The sequence below is a fragment of the Hakea prostrata genome, chromosome 9, assembly GCF_041222555.1.
Source record: "Hakea prostrata isolate BN-2017 chromosome 9, UWA_Hpros_2, whole genome shotgun sequence".
Lineage (NCBI taxonomy): Eukaryota > Viridiplantae > Streptophyta > Magnoliopsida > Proteales > Proteaceae > Hakea > Hakea prostrata.
The window spans coordinates 18,628,995-18,643,411 of NC_142608.1; the positions used below are offsets into that span (position 1 = coordinate 18,628,995).

At 42.4% G+C, this 14,417-nt stretch overlaps 1 protein-coding gene across 1 annotated transcript; it reads right to left on the minus strand.

The window, feature by feature from the left end:
* Positions 1-12,955: 12,955 nt before the first annotated feature.
* LOC149004919 (uncharacterized) lies at positions 12,956-13,480 on the minus strand. The gene has a single exon (XM_089135741.1). It carries the CDS (start codon positions 13,478-13,480, stop codon positions 12,956-12,958), a length of 525 nt encoding a protein of 174 aa, XP_088991867.1.
* Between the last annotated feature and the right edge of the window lie 937 nt (positions 13,481-14,417).

Below are 14,417 nucleotides of genomic sequence, written 5' to 3' on the forward strand. Positions count from 1 at the left end.
GCTCGTTTCTACGTGGCCTCCTTTTGACCATTGAATTTGCTTGTTGTGGATTTCGAAGCATCTTTTCGATCTGGGCCATTGGTTACCTTTGGCTCTCAACCGTCGTCTCAATACCCGAGGCTACTTAAAGCCTTCGTGGGTACTCTCCATCTATCCTGCTATCTGCAAGTTAGATTTGCTAAAGTGACATTCCGTCCTCCTGCTTGCTTCCGTATTCCTCGTACTCCAACAATAACTCTATCAACTTCTGAACAAGTGAGTTTTTTGATTACTCATCTCTTTCCCCTTCCCCCTGAGTAAACTGCACAGTAGTAGTACTTGGGGTTTAGTTAATCGGGTTTTCATATTTGATAGAGAACTAGGGTTTTCCCGTGTTGCTGGTTTTGTTGGGCTTTTTTACTGATACGGCTTTTTCTATGTATACAGTGGCTCTCAGAATCGATCAGAACTTTATCAGAGCGAAATCTTGTAAGAAAATCGTTCCGTCGGCGGTGGTTGGGGCCAGTGAGGTGGTTTCAGCTAGTGAATCCTCCAAGCGTAAGGCGAATGCTGTTGGTGAATCTTCAAGTCAGATTCCCACAGTTTCTATTGATGCCGCCCCTACGCCTCTTCTGCCTGAAGTGATCGCTCGTTCTTCCCAGGAAGATCTTGATCACTCCGTTGTTGATGGCGCTGCTGACGCCCTTGTTGTAGAGACCATTCGGGCACCCCCGAAGAAGACTCTTCGGGCATCTGAGGCAACTATGTTGGCCTCTGATGAAGGTGTGGTCCCAGCAGATGCTGCTCCTATTTCCAATTCTAGTGCTTGTTTGGCATCCTCCTGCTCTCCTTTGGAGTTGGAGGATTTTGCCACCAGGAAGCGCCGTCGAGTGACAAGTGATGCAGCTCATCCTTCTCTTGATATAGCTCATCTTTCTCATCCTTCACCCGAATTAGTGTCAAACGAGTTTGACAGGGCGTTGGAATGGTGCACTGCTGCTCGAATGACTTTTGAGAGCGCAGTTCTTTCCAAACTTCCAGATGAGGTCTTTATGAAGTCAATGGTGATGTAAGTCTTTCTTCATTATCTTTTGATTCTGAATATTACTCTTCTGCTCCTTTTAACTCGGAAGTTATTTGCAGGAGTCTTATTGGTAACTTCCACAACCAAGTGGAAGCAGCCTCTAGGCTCAATAGGTTGAGCAACGAAGTTTCCTGGCTTCGGGAAATCTCTGAAGCTAAAGATGCTGAGATTGCTCGCCTTAGGAAACTAGCTTCGGAGTTTGCAAGAGAGAAGAATTCGGTGATCGATCGTCTCCGGTCATGGATGATGCCAGGGAGAAGATCCGGCAACTGGAGCGAGGAGTTGGAAAGTCAGGAGCCAAAGGATCTGAAGCGTTACCTCAAAGGCAAGCTGTCGTTCCTGTGCTCGAATCCCTTCCAACTGATTTTCGCAGAGCCTGCGTCTTCAAGTATTTACACAGTAAGCCCTTTGTTGATATGCTGAATGCTTATAACTTGCAGGCGTACTGGGATGGTGAGAACGAAGTATGGGAATCAATATTAAGGAAGGATCCTCATTTTGATACGACTCCCTACAGTGCTGTTTGCCATCCTGAAGTATTTACCAACCTGGGCCTTTCTCCTCCTGACTGGACCAAAAATAAGATTGATCCTCCGCCTTCCAATCCAGATATTATGCATTATCTGGAAGATTCTCCTATTTATTCTCCCTTGGAAGGATTCAATTATGACGAGCTCGCCTTGAATGCCAGTTTGGTCGAGGACCCTACTTCTCCTGGACAAGCTGGACAAAGAGCATGAAATTGCGGAGGATTTTATACATACTGAAATGTTTTTGTAATCCTCATTTCTTCTCTTCTTTTCCTTGAATCCATACCAATGGTTTACTCATGTGTTTGTTCTAGCAAAGTTGTGCCGATCTTGTATGACTTCTTAATGATCATCGATGATGACTTTCTTTTTTGACCGAAGATTGTATCCAGCTCTTGTAATCTTATGTTTTGATATTGAGACTGGCCTCTTTTGGTCTTTTGAAGAAATAAGAAGTTAGCTTCATCTTGAACTTTGCTAGTCATTTGAGTCGCTGTTGCACTAGGTCTTAGTTGTTTAGAACAATGCCTTTACTTAGAGATTTCCGGAGAAATACAATAAGTCTGAGAAGGAACTCACTCGGGTTTTAAACCGATGCCTTGTAGAAGGAACTCACTTGGGTTTTAAACCGATGCCTTAACTTAAGGATAATTCGAAAATTCAATAAGTCTTGAAGGAACTTACTCGGGTTTCAAACCGACGCCTTGCGGAAGGAACTCACTCGGATTTTCATCCGATGCCTTGACTTAAGAAATTCCGAAAAAAATTCCATAAGGGTTGAAGGACCCACACGGACTTTCATCTGATGCCTTATAGTTGGATCTTGTTCTTGAATGTGGTGTATGATGCCCCTCAATCAAAAGATAATTTGTTGAAAGCCAATAATTGCATTGATTGAGTTGAAAATGTTTACATCACGAACAAAATTGAAATCATCATCAAGGATAAAAAATTTTGAGATGCCTGGCATTCCACGAACGATCCAACTCTTTCTGGGTGTTGATATTCTTTAGCCTGTAAGCTCCTGAACCGATTGGTTTTACAACCATATAAGGTCCTTCCCAGGAAGGGTCCAATTTTCTTTGGTGACGTGGGTTGGAATCTAAGGTGTTTCTCAACACCAAATCTCCGGCTAAGTACCGACGATTCTTCACTCGAGTATTATCATGAGATGCTATCCTTCTTTGATAAGGTTGAGTTCGTGCTAGCCTTTGCCCGAACTTTGTCCAACAGATCAAGACTATCAAGTAGTCCTTGCTCATTTGCTTTTTCCTCGAACTCTCGATCCCGTAATGTCCCCGCCATTATCTCCACCGGTGCCAATGCTTCGGACCATATGCTAACCTGAATGGAGTTTCTCCTGTGGGTGTTCGAACCGTAGTTCTATAGGCCCACAGTACATTATGAAGTTCTTCGACCCAAGAAGCCTTGTCAGCTTCGAGTCTTCTCTTTATCCCTTCCAGTAGTGTTCGGTTAGTAACCTCTACTTGTCCATTGCTCTGGGGGTATGCCACTGAGGACATACGATGCTCGATCATATATGTTCCGCAAAATTGCTCAAATTGCGGACAGTTGAACTAAGTACCATGGTCAGTGACGATAATCTTTGGAATCCCAAAGCGATATATGATTGACTCAAGCATGAATTTCTCCACTTTTTTCTCAGTAATTGTTGCCAGGGCGCTGGCTTCAACCCATTTCGTGAAGTAATCAATTGCTACTATCAGATATTCCCGTCCGCCTGACGCCTTGGTGAATTTGCCCATGATATCAATTCCCCACATCACAAAGGGAATGGGATCTAGAATTGAAGTCATGGTTTCCGCTGGGCGCTTCGATACTGTAGCATGAATTTGACAGTTGCCACATCGACGAACATATTCCATAGCAGCCTCTTGGATCTTAGGCCAATATAACCCAAGTCTTAGAATTTTGTGTGCCAGGGCTCGTCCACCCATGTGAGCTCCACAAATTCCTTCATGAACCTCAGCCAAAGCTAATTTTGCTCCTTCGGGACCTATACATCTCATAAGGGGTCTAGAATAAGATCTTTTGTATAGTCTCCCAATTTGAATGACAAATCTCGCCGATCATATCTTGATCAATCTTGCCTCTTTAGGATCCTCAGGTAATTTGTCATCTCTTAGATACTCGATTATCGGATCCATCCAGCAACGCTCTGCTTCAATATAAGAAATTTCTTTCTCATGATAACTTGGAAATGTTATCTCTTCAATGTAGACCGAAGGGTCTAGATTTTTTTCTTTGGCATTGGCTAATGGGGATAGCTCAACTGCCACTGTATTTTATATCCTCGGAATCTGAGATATCTTCAAATTCCGAAATTGCTTTTGAAATGCCTGCACTATCTCTTGATATTTCTGCAAGCATGGTTCTTTAATACCATACTCCCCCTAGACTTGGTTGACTATAAGTTGAGAGTCACTATAAATAGTAACATCTGCATTAGACAATGCTTTTGACAACCGAAGTCCAACTATCAGAGCCTCATATTCTGCTTTGTTATTACTTGCTTCGAATGCAAATCTCAAAGCATATCGAATAATAAATCCTGCTGGACTTTTCAATAGAATTCCAGCTCCTGCTCCATCTTTATTACTTGAACCATCCACATATACCTCCCAAGTGGTTGGTATAATGGGATCTTCAATGGTGGACTCCACTGGTGCAGTAGTTTCTACTACAAAATCAGCTAGCGCCTGAGCTTTGATTGCGGTTTTGGGCTTAAAGCTCACTTGGAACTCGCTGAGTTCAACCGACCAGGACACCATTCTTCCAGATAAATCAGGTTTATTAAGAACTTTACTAAGAGGAAAAGTTGTAAATACCTCAATTGGATGAGCCTGGAAGTATGGCCTTAGCTTCCTGGCGGCCATCATGAGAGCCAGAGCCTGCTTCTCAATCTGCGAATATCGTGTCTCCGCATCTAGCAATACGTGGCTCACATAGTAAATCAACCACTATTTTTTATCTTTCTCACGAACAAGTATTGCACTGACCGCTGAAAGGGACGTCGCTAGATATAGCTGTAATATTTCCCCCTTCTCTAGTCGGGACAAGATCGGTGGTTGTCCCAGTGCTTCTTTTAACTCCTCGAAAGCTTTCTGGCATTCTTCGGTCCATTTTGCTTCCTTGCTGCCCCTCAAATCTTTGAGTGCCTTGAAGAACGGCAAACACTTTTCTCCAGATTTGGAGATGAAACAATTCAAAGCGGCAACTCTCCCTGTTAAACACTACACATCACGAACAGTTTTGGGAGCCTCCATATCAACCAGAGCCTGTATTTTGGCAGGATTAGCCTCAATACCTCTCTGTGACACCATGAAGCCCAAAAATTTGCCTGAAGAAACTCCAAAGGTGCATTTTTCTGGATTCAGCTTCATTTGATATTTTTGCAGTACTGAGAATACCTCAGTTAAATCTGCAATATGATTTGCTTTTGTAAAGCTCTTCACAAGCATGTCGCCAACATAAGCTTCAACATTCTTCCCTATCAAATCTTTGAAAATCTTGTTGACGGCCCTCTGATATGTAGCTCCTGCATTCTTCAGGCCAAATGGCATGACTTTGTAATAGTAGCTTTCACGATCAGTCATGAAAGACGTGAACTTCTTATCTTCCTTATTCATAAGGATCTGATTATACCCTCAGTAGGCAATAATGAAACTTAGAGTTTCATATCCTGCAGTTGCATCTATCAAGAGGTCAATCCGAGGTAATGGATAACAATCTTTAGGGCAAGCCTTGTTGAGATCTGTGTAGTCTGTACACATCCTCCACTTCCCATTCGCCTTTTTTACCATTACCACGTTAGCCAACCAAGTTGGGCATTCAATTGGTTCTATGAAACCAGAATTCTTCAGTTTTTCAACTTTGCCCCGAACAGATTCATACTTTTCAATGGAGAAATTTCTCCTTTTCTATATCACTGGTTTCACCTTCGGATCTATCTAGAGTTTGTGCTCTGCGATAGCCCGATGGATTCCTGGCATGTCCTCGGCAGACCATGCGAATACGTCATTATTCTATTGAAGAAATAACTTCAACTCACTTTTGAATTCCTCCAACTGCTCAGACCCGATATAAGTAATCTTTTTCTTATCCTCGGTACACGCTTGGATTTGTTCCAAACTTCTCCACCGGTTCGGGCCTTTGCATTTCTGCTTCTTCCCGATCGTCTCGAACTTCCATAGGTAGGGCAGTCACCTTCCTTGGGCCCTCCTTGTCTTTTAAATAGGCAACGTAACATTGCCGAGAGATCCTCTGGTCAGAGGAAACTTGACAGATTCCCATATGAGTCGGGAATTTTATCTTCAGGTGTTTTGTCGAAACAATAGCACCTATCTTGGATAAAGATGGTCGCTCGAGGATAACATTATAAGCTGGCAGTTCCCGAACCACCAAAAAATTGATTTGGACGGTTGTTTCCTTAGGAAAACTTCCAATAGATAAGTTCAACTGGACAGATCCTTCCGCCACCGCAGATGATCCTGCAAAACCATATAGATGCGTGGATGAAGGCTCCATCAAGTCCTCATCCACCTTCAGCTTTTGATACACTTCATAAGAAATTAAGTCAGCGGCAGACCCTGTATCAACCAAAACTTTATGCACTTCCCGGCGTGCAATCTCTACTTTGATGACTATGGCATCATCATGGGGTAGACAAACGCCTCTTTCATCCTCCTCGCCAAAGGTGATAGAATCTTCACCGTTCGGCTTCTTCAGCTTCTGTGTCTCTCCGGTTCCGACAAATTTGGATTTTGTTTTCAAACTGCGGAGTGATTCGGGCTCTGGTCCTCCGAAAATGGTAAGGATCGGTGACCGAGTAGCTTCAATCACCTCCTTGCCCTTCTAAGACTTTGGAGCTTCCCTTGATCGTTTTGAACTAACCGAACGATCCCTTTTAGGGGCAGCCGCGCGTGGCTCACATGGCTCTTCCCTTCTATTGCTAACAAAATTGGACAAGTGTCCCTGAGATATTAATCTCTCAATATCTACTTTTAGATGACGACAATCATTTGTATAATGACCATAGTCCTTGTGGAATCGGCAATACTTTTCTCGATCCTGCTGCTCTCCTGGATTCAAAGGAATTTTAGGCGGCCACTTCAAAATATTTTGCCTTTTGATGATATTTAAAATATCAGCCCGAGGAGCATTCAATGGAGTATACTCACTTTTATCGGGAGACCTCTGGCGCCAAGCCTGAGATTTTCCAACCCGATTGCGGACATTTTTCTTTGGCTTCGCTTCGGCTCAGGAGCCTTCTTGTCCTTAGTGGAGACTTTGTTATCTCCTTGGCGCGCATCTAGGATCTCCATGACTTTGGCCTGCTTCTGGCATCTCTGTACCAACTCAGCATAAGTTGCAGGCATATCCTGAAGTAATAACTCCAGGAGTTTCCGGTTAGTGAGTCCAGTGAATAGAGCAGTTTTGGCTACTTGTTCATCCAAATTTTCTATCTCCATCGTTACTTTGTTGAATCTTTTCAGAAACTCTCTGATCGATTCGCTTTTTCCTTGTCTGACAGTAAACAAGGTTTCTTCCGTTTTCTTGACCTGTATTCCACTCTAGAATTGCCCAATGAATTTGCGCGCCAATTCATCAAAGTTTACGATCCTTCCAGATGGGAGGTTCGAAAACCACTTTTGTGCCGCTCTAGTTAAAGATGAACCAAAAACCCTGCATAAAATTTCATCAGAATTACCTGAAACTGCCATGGTCTGCTGTAATAGCCAATGTGGGCCGTTGGATCTCTGGAGCCATTGAATGTAGAAAAGGTAGGCAAACGGAAGTTATGGGGAAACTGATATCCCGCAATTGGCTCGGCAAAGGGGGTCTTCTGAATGACTGAGTAAATATCCTCAGTTATCCTTCCCTTAGCCAACTGCCCTAATTTCTGATTGATGTTGGCCAATTCCTGACCAATCTGGGTTAGGTGATCTTCAGCAATATGATCACGACCCCGATTAACACGATCTTCACGAGCTATTCGATCATCACGAACGACCAGTCCCTCACCAACATTCCGCTCATCGCGAACTGCTCGATCATCACGAACGGTTCTTCTGACAGTTGGTGAGTGAGTTCTCACCCCTGTTTCCAACCTTGTATTTGAATCGGTTGTACTTTCCTGCGGTCTGTCGAACCGATCGTCTCGCCTAGGTTGATCATCAATTCTTCTAGGTCCTTGGTCACCTTCACGAAAGTTCTGACCGATATTCCGGTCTTCAGCCAATCTTTGATCACGCGGTTGATCACGTGGTAATGCATGCCTCCCTGAATCGCGATGATCAGGTTCTTTTGGTAACACCACTCGCCTAGTGAGCATGCGGAGTGCTTGGCTCACCTCCAAGAGTTGAATCTTCACCTGATTCAATTGATCTTGGAATGTATCTGGAGGATTATGTCCTCCCTGACCACCATCTACCTCAATAGGATGTTGGCTTCCCTGGGGAACGTCTGGATTATTCACCCCAGGGATCTGAACACCGGAATATCGCTGTGCAGCGGCTACTTCCGATCTAGTCACCATGGCTTTACAAGTCTTTCCCACAGACGGCGCCAAATGATGCGTCCAAAATCTGCTCAGCCCTTAGATCTCCTCGTGATGACCTGCAAAACGAAAGCGTCAGATGTGGCCCGACCGCGGGGGTCCAGAGTCCACCTCCGAAGGCTAAGTCAGTTGATGAACTTAATCACAAACGGCTCTGCTAGAAGCACAGAGCTAAGGAATGAAGAACTGGGAAAGGTGATCTAGATCTTAAGCCTCTAATAGTTTACGTCTACTAGTGTGTATTTGAATCTGAGTCCCTCACCTCATATGGTAGTGAGGTTTATATAGAGTGTACCTTCGAATCTCCTTCGTTGGATGCACTTGAGCCTTATTCAGGTAGTCGTTGGATCTTAACAGTTAGATCCGTTGAGCAATAGACTTTTACTAGTTTGGACTAGTAGAGAACTCCTGAGATAACCTCTAGGTTATGCGATGATTATCCCTTCGATAATGATTAGCCGCAGCCGTCAATTTGAGTCTGCCATCATTAGGGTAATTAATCTAATCCATAAGTTGGATTAGGGCGTGCTTGGAGCTGAATAAGTTTTCTTCCTCAGCAAGTCATCTTATGGATTCGGTTCGCTCGGGAGCAAGTCGATTCCTTCCGTCTCGACCGGAGTCGAGGATCAAACCAAGTATGAACCCGGTTTGATCATATTTTCTCCATATCAGGGTCAGATCTTCACAAGCTATGGAACTAGTTTCTCTTTTAAAAGATGCTCGGTTATCAGCATTTCCAAACATCATTACTTACGTGACATTAACAAATAGACTTCGTAAAAGAGGGTAACTCTAGAGGCTTTGGAGATTCTGATAGAATGAAGGTTTAGGAGTTGAAATTGAATACAATGTTGTCACCTAATTAAGTTCTAAAAGGCTGCAAATTAACTTTCTTAATGAGATGGAGCTAGATGGTTATCTCACCTAATTATGTTATGTATCAACTTAAAACCTTCAAGTTAAGACCCATAGTAGAGTTGGAACTGGAAATTATGAACTGAGAACAACAACAATCAAGTGTTTTTAGTACCTGGGTATGAAAACTAGTGAAAATTTCTATGGTGGTAAAACTGTTCAGTTCTCTTGTGAATAACTTCTTTGAAGAAAGTAACATCTCAAGTCTGCTTGGATTAGATGGTTGATGAGATGGTCCTTGAAGGGATGTTGCAGATGAGGTTATATGTTGTTCTATTGCTGGTGGTTTCTAGGGGTGAAGAAAGGCACTTGAAGCTGATGAGATGGTTTTCATTAAGCTAATAGATGAACTTGTCAACTGTGGCATAGGCTCCTTTTTGCATTATATATTTTGTAAATATGGCGAACAAACTGCCTCCATAAATTATTGTCATTTGTTGGGTTTAGGTGTCTTGTATTCTGTGGGTCTATATAATTATAAATATATGGACTCATAAAATACAAGACACCCAAATAATTAAATGGACCCATAGAATACAAAACACCCAAACCTAACAACCTCCACCTTGGCTTGAATTCTGCAAATTACCTTGAAGAAAATCGTTTATGATGTCTCTTTGAAATCATCCGTCTTTGTGTATCTGCCACACATTATTGTATGGCACACAACCCCTTTAGGAATGTAATTCTTGACTGCCATCATTAAACTAATATGACGCACAACCCCTACCCGGGGTGTTCCATATAGCTCATCCCTGTCGTATAACGTTACATGGCTCCACCTCTCCTACTGCTATAGCTGGCTTTGAGAGATACTTGCCAGTCACCGACTTTGAAGCAAAAATCACCCACTTCCTTCCTAGATTTGCTCTTGTTCGATGCTTGAACAACCTGCAAATTTCGTCTGCATGTACCCTTGCCCAAGTGCCTATTGGAACTCTACCTGTTTCCACACTCTCGGCAAGCCTGTACAGTTTACTTGATCTGTGACTTCGCACCCATCAATCAACTTACAGAACCTGACCATTGATCTCCATATGAACCCACCAGATCAATACCAGCATAAATAAATCTCCTCTATCTGTTACTTCCACTGAGTTCGGAACGCCCAAAAACCTTAGGAACACTTGACTCCATACTAAATACCTTCACATAAAATCCTGTAGAAATATGTATGGTACCAATTCGGTAATAAATAAAAAAATAAATAAAAAATCTTCCCCATTTTTTTTTTTCAATCGAACTTTATCCTCTTTTTTTCTTTTTTCATTTTCCCTCCTATCAAATTGCAAGTTTTAATCTTTCTTTCTTTCCCCCCCCCCCCAGTTGATTACTTTAACAAGTAATCATGGAACAAGTAAAAAAAAATTAAAACCTTCATCAAACCCTTTTGTTTCTTGTCGGCAATCTCGCGATCCAAGTTTGAATCGCTCAAATATTTTTGTCTATTTGTTTTTTTTTCACTGATCCAATCCGATCAAAGCACAAGAAAAAAGAGATGAAAAAACTTCACGATTCTAGCCGTACCTTCGATCAATCTGTCGAAGCCTTCTTTGTTCTCCTCGCACCTATCCTTTCCTTTTTGGATCTCCGCACACCTTCGGTGACGATCCACCGAATCTTGCTCTGATACCATTTGTTAGGAATATGGATGCACCACCACGAATAAAGAAAAAACACAAAAAAAATACACAAGAGGAATTTAACGTAGTTCGGCAAAACCCTGCCTACATCCACCAGAGAGAAAAGAAGTTTCACCATTCAAAAAACCTCACACCCACAAAGTGCTACCATTTGCTTGCTTTTCCCTAATCCCTATCACCAGGATGGGTTCTCCAATCCCCTATCGGGATTGATACATATAGGTTATCCCACATAGACTACTTATAGGGAAAGCTAAAACTCTAATCCCAATATAATTACAATTTTAACCTAGTACTAGGTGGGGGGGGGGGGGGGGGGGGGGGGAGTGGGGGTATAGGGAGAAAGTGGGGATGGGGTAACCACGTCAGCCCTGGGAGAGTAAAAATAAGTCTAAGCCCTTGGGAACAACTATGTGGTTGTTCCTTGGGGAGTCTATGAGGGGTTTGTGGGGGGAGCAAGAAAAGCTTAGAGTAGACATCTCTAGAAATGACCTTCCAAATATGATTTCAACATATGGATATGGAGGTTCATTCATGGGATTCATTCAATATAGATATAAGAGATTCAAGAACTAAAAACAAGAGGCAAGCAAATGGGAGAAAGCCAAAGGAATTGAATGTCCAAAGCCCTAGATCATCTATTTTGGTGCATTATGGAGGAAAGTGCTAATTGCCAAATGGGATCACCAAAGAGCCAAGCAAAATAATAAAAAAAAGGTGAGAAGGGTCTTCTTTGGCAAAGGTACAAAGAATACATTGAAAGGAGACTAGAATGTGTGAGACATGAGAAGGGATTGAGCGGGGAGATAGTTGGAGATGGCACTCCAAGTGGTGAGAGCTTGCCTAAAGATGTGGCCTTTGAACCAGAAAATATAAGGTAAAGGGACAATAGGGGATCGGGGCTAAATGTGGTTTCAAGTGGAAGAGGTGGAGAAGAACCCGTTTTTGGAGGGATGTGGCCTTTGAACCAAACAAGATAAGCTGATGCATGTTAAATAATAAATCAAGCTTCAATCTAATGCATACATGGTTGAATTTCCTCACTTGACAAGTATATTATAACCTTCCAAGAGTGAACCAAGCAATGGCCTAACAGGTCCCAAATTATCTTATATAATTATAGATTCATGTTAGAATTCCCCCAGAAAGTCAAGCACTAAATCATATAATCAAATTCCAAACAGTAGGGGGTGGGTTGCCTTGGGAGACCCCTCTAATCAACCCAGGGGGTGGGATCGCCCCAACCAAAGAAGGATGGCTAGCCTAAGGTGACATCTCTAGGCGACCCATGTGTGGTATATGGACAACAACTCGACAAGGTTCTCGTCAACATTATTTTTTGGTTTCTGACGAATTCCAGATCGCTCAAGGGTTCCCAAAAAACATCCCTAGACGTGATTTAGCAACATAAATGGATCTAGATCTCAAATCTTAAACAAAAACCAATCAACTCATGATCTAGGTCTATCCAAAATCTTCCCATGATAGAAAATTTCAGCATTCTAGAGTAATTGGAGAATCACTCAAATTGTCAAATCTAATCAGGCTTTAGGTCCCCTAGATTAAATCAGTCTACCCTTATGGTTTCCACCTTCAATAATATTAAAAGAGATGAACTAGCAAAATTGGGGGAATAACTAACCTTCAATTTCGCCGTTAGAAACTTGTATCACTTTCGAAATCAATTCCGCAACTTCTTTCTTCTTTGAAACGACTTCTCTGATGTGTACAGAGGTTCTCTGATGGCTGGTCCACAATGAAAATCTCAAGAATATCCCTTTTCACCAGCCGTCACTAGGGTTGGTCGCCTGGGGCTACCCACCCCTAGAATTGCTCTAGGAGTGGTGTTTTCTTGGGTGGTTGCTTTGTGACATTGCTATACCACTTAGCACACACTACAGGAGAGTCTTACCTGAACTTGGGGACTTTCCAAATGCACCATCTGTGAACTCCTAATCCACCTTCCCAATCCATCAACATTTGTGTCAGATCTTCTTTCAAAACTCAGTATAACACAAGATTCTTCACCTCCACCATCCAATTCCATTGGTTTAGATTTCAATCTCATGGTCTCTACTTGGATGGCCCACAATGTCTTCTACTCATGTTTGGATTCTCAGATCTATATGATGGGTTTTGCAAAATCCCCCAAGATACTAACCCAAAAATCCTTATTATTGACGTACCTGAGGCAACAAAGAGGGTAGGATATTTTACCCGCATTTCATCTTCTTTTCCCCAAAAGGCTTCCCCTAACATCATCATTTTTCAAGCCAACCCACCAATAGTGATCTTCCAAAACTTTGTACATTTTGGTGCTACCGAGATGCACGGTGAACACAGAGTGATGTACCACACCCAAGATTTCATGTCTAAGATCTTCATTCGCCAGTACACACATTCTTCCCTTGTACATTAAAGCATTATCGAAAGATAAGGAGAAATTGATTACCTCTTGAGGATCCGAAGAAATATTCTCTAGCTTCTTTTGAAACAATGGACCCAAGGGTTGTAAGGTAACGATCCTATCTCTTAGGGTAGGCCTCGCTGTCAAAGCCGCAAGGATCACATCGGAACTGTCTGGCACACTCTCTAACTCCAACTCCATAATGCAGTTCAACAATGGCTTGTTGAGTACATTAAGATCAATCACTTCTCGGGTGCTCTTCCTACTCAAAGCATCGGCCACTACATTTGCTTTACTAAGATGATATTGGATATCACAATCGAAATCTTTTACTAGCTCCATCCACTGGCATTGTCTCGTATTCAACTCCTTCTCGGTGAAGAAGTATTTCAAGCTTTTATGGTTGGTGTTGTTGATATGGAATCCTGCTCACCCTTCCATGTCAAGTTCCTACAAAAAACGTGCTCAACCTTGGGGGGTCGAGGTACGTCTACGACGAGCAAGTCAGTACCAATGAGATATGATCACAACCACTCAATAGAGAATTCAAGTAATTGATCATATAGAATATGAATACTTACTTTCTTATGCCTACTTGAGGTGTTTATATAGTTCTAGATATCAGAGTTAGACTCAAAACATAACTCTTCTTAGAGTTATATTAGGAAAGTAACTCTAGGAAGAGTTATTTACCTGACTTATCCTTCTAGGTAGTTGACAGGTGATAGAAGTTTACCTCGATCGGGCTCCCTTAACACGACAATCGGACCGGCCATTATCACTATGGTCGAGACAATCTGGTATTGAACCCGCTGGTCAGACCGGTCAAGGAAGAATGACTATTTTAGTCATTAACGTAAGCCCCCAGTCCACTGGAGTTGAGGACAATGTGTTCGACCCGAGGGATTACATTACTCCCATGCAAGGTGTCCTTGATCGGTCTGATCAGATCCTTTCCTCAAAAAAAACGTAACGTCTTAATCATGAAGCAGCCGTCACTTGTGCATGAATATCGAAGCATGCTCTCCGAGAACAGTGCGTGGTCTGCACCTGTCATTGTCTTCATACCGCATTAATTGCTACTATGAATTCAAAAAGTTACGTCCTTGATCACCATCCATCTGTTGCTTTAAGGGATGTTGGATCTGAATTAAAACTGTTGATGTTGGGCTCGTAAATGTCATTAGATTGGAATCTTATTTCCTATAGATACCTTTCTTTACCTTCTTCATTTCCTTCTTTATTTTCTTCTTCTGCGATGGTGGAGAAACAGAACCAG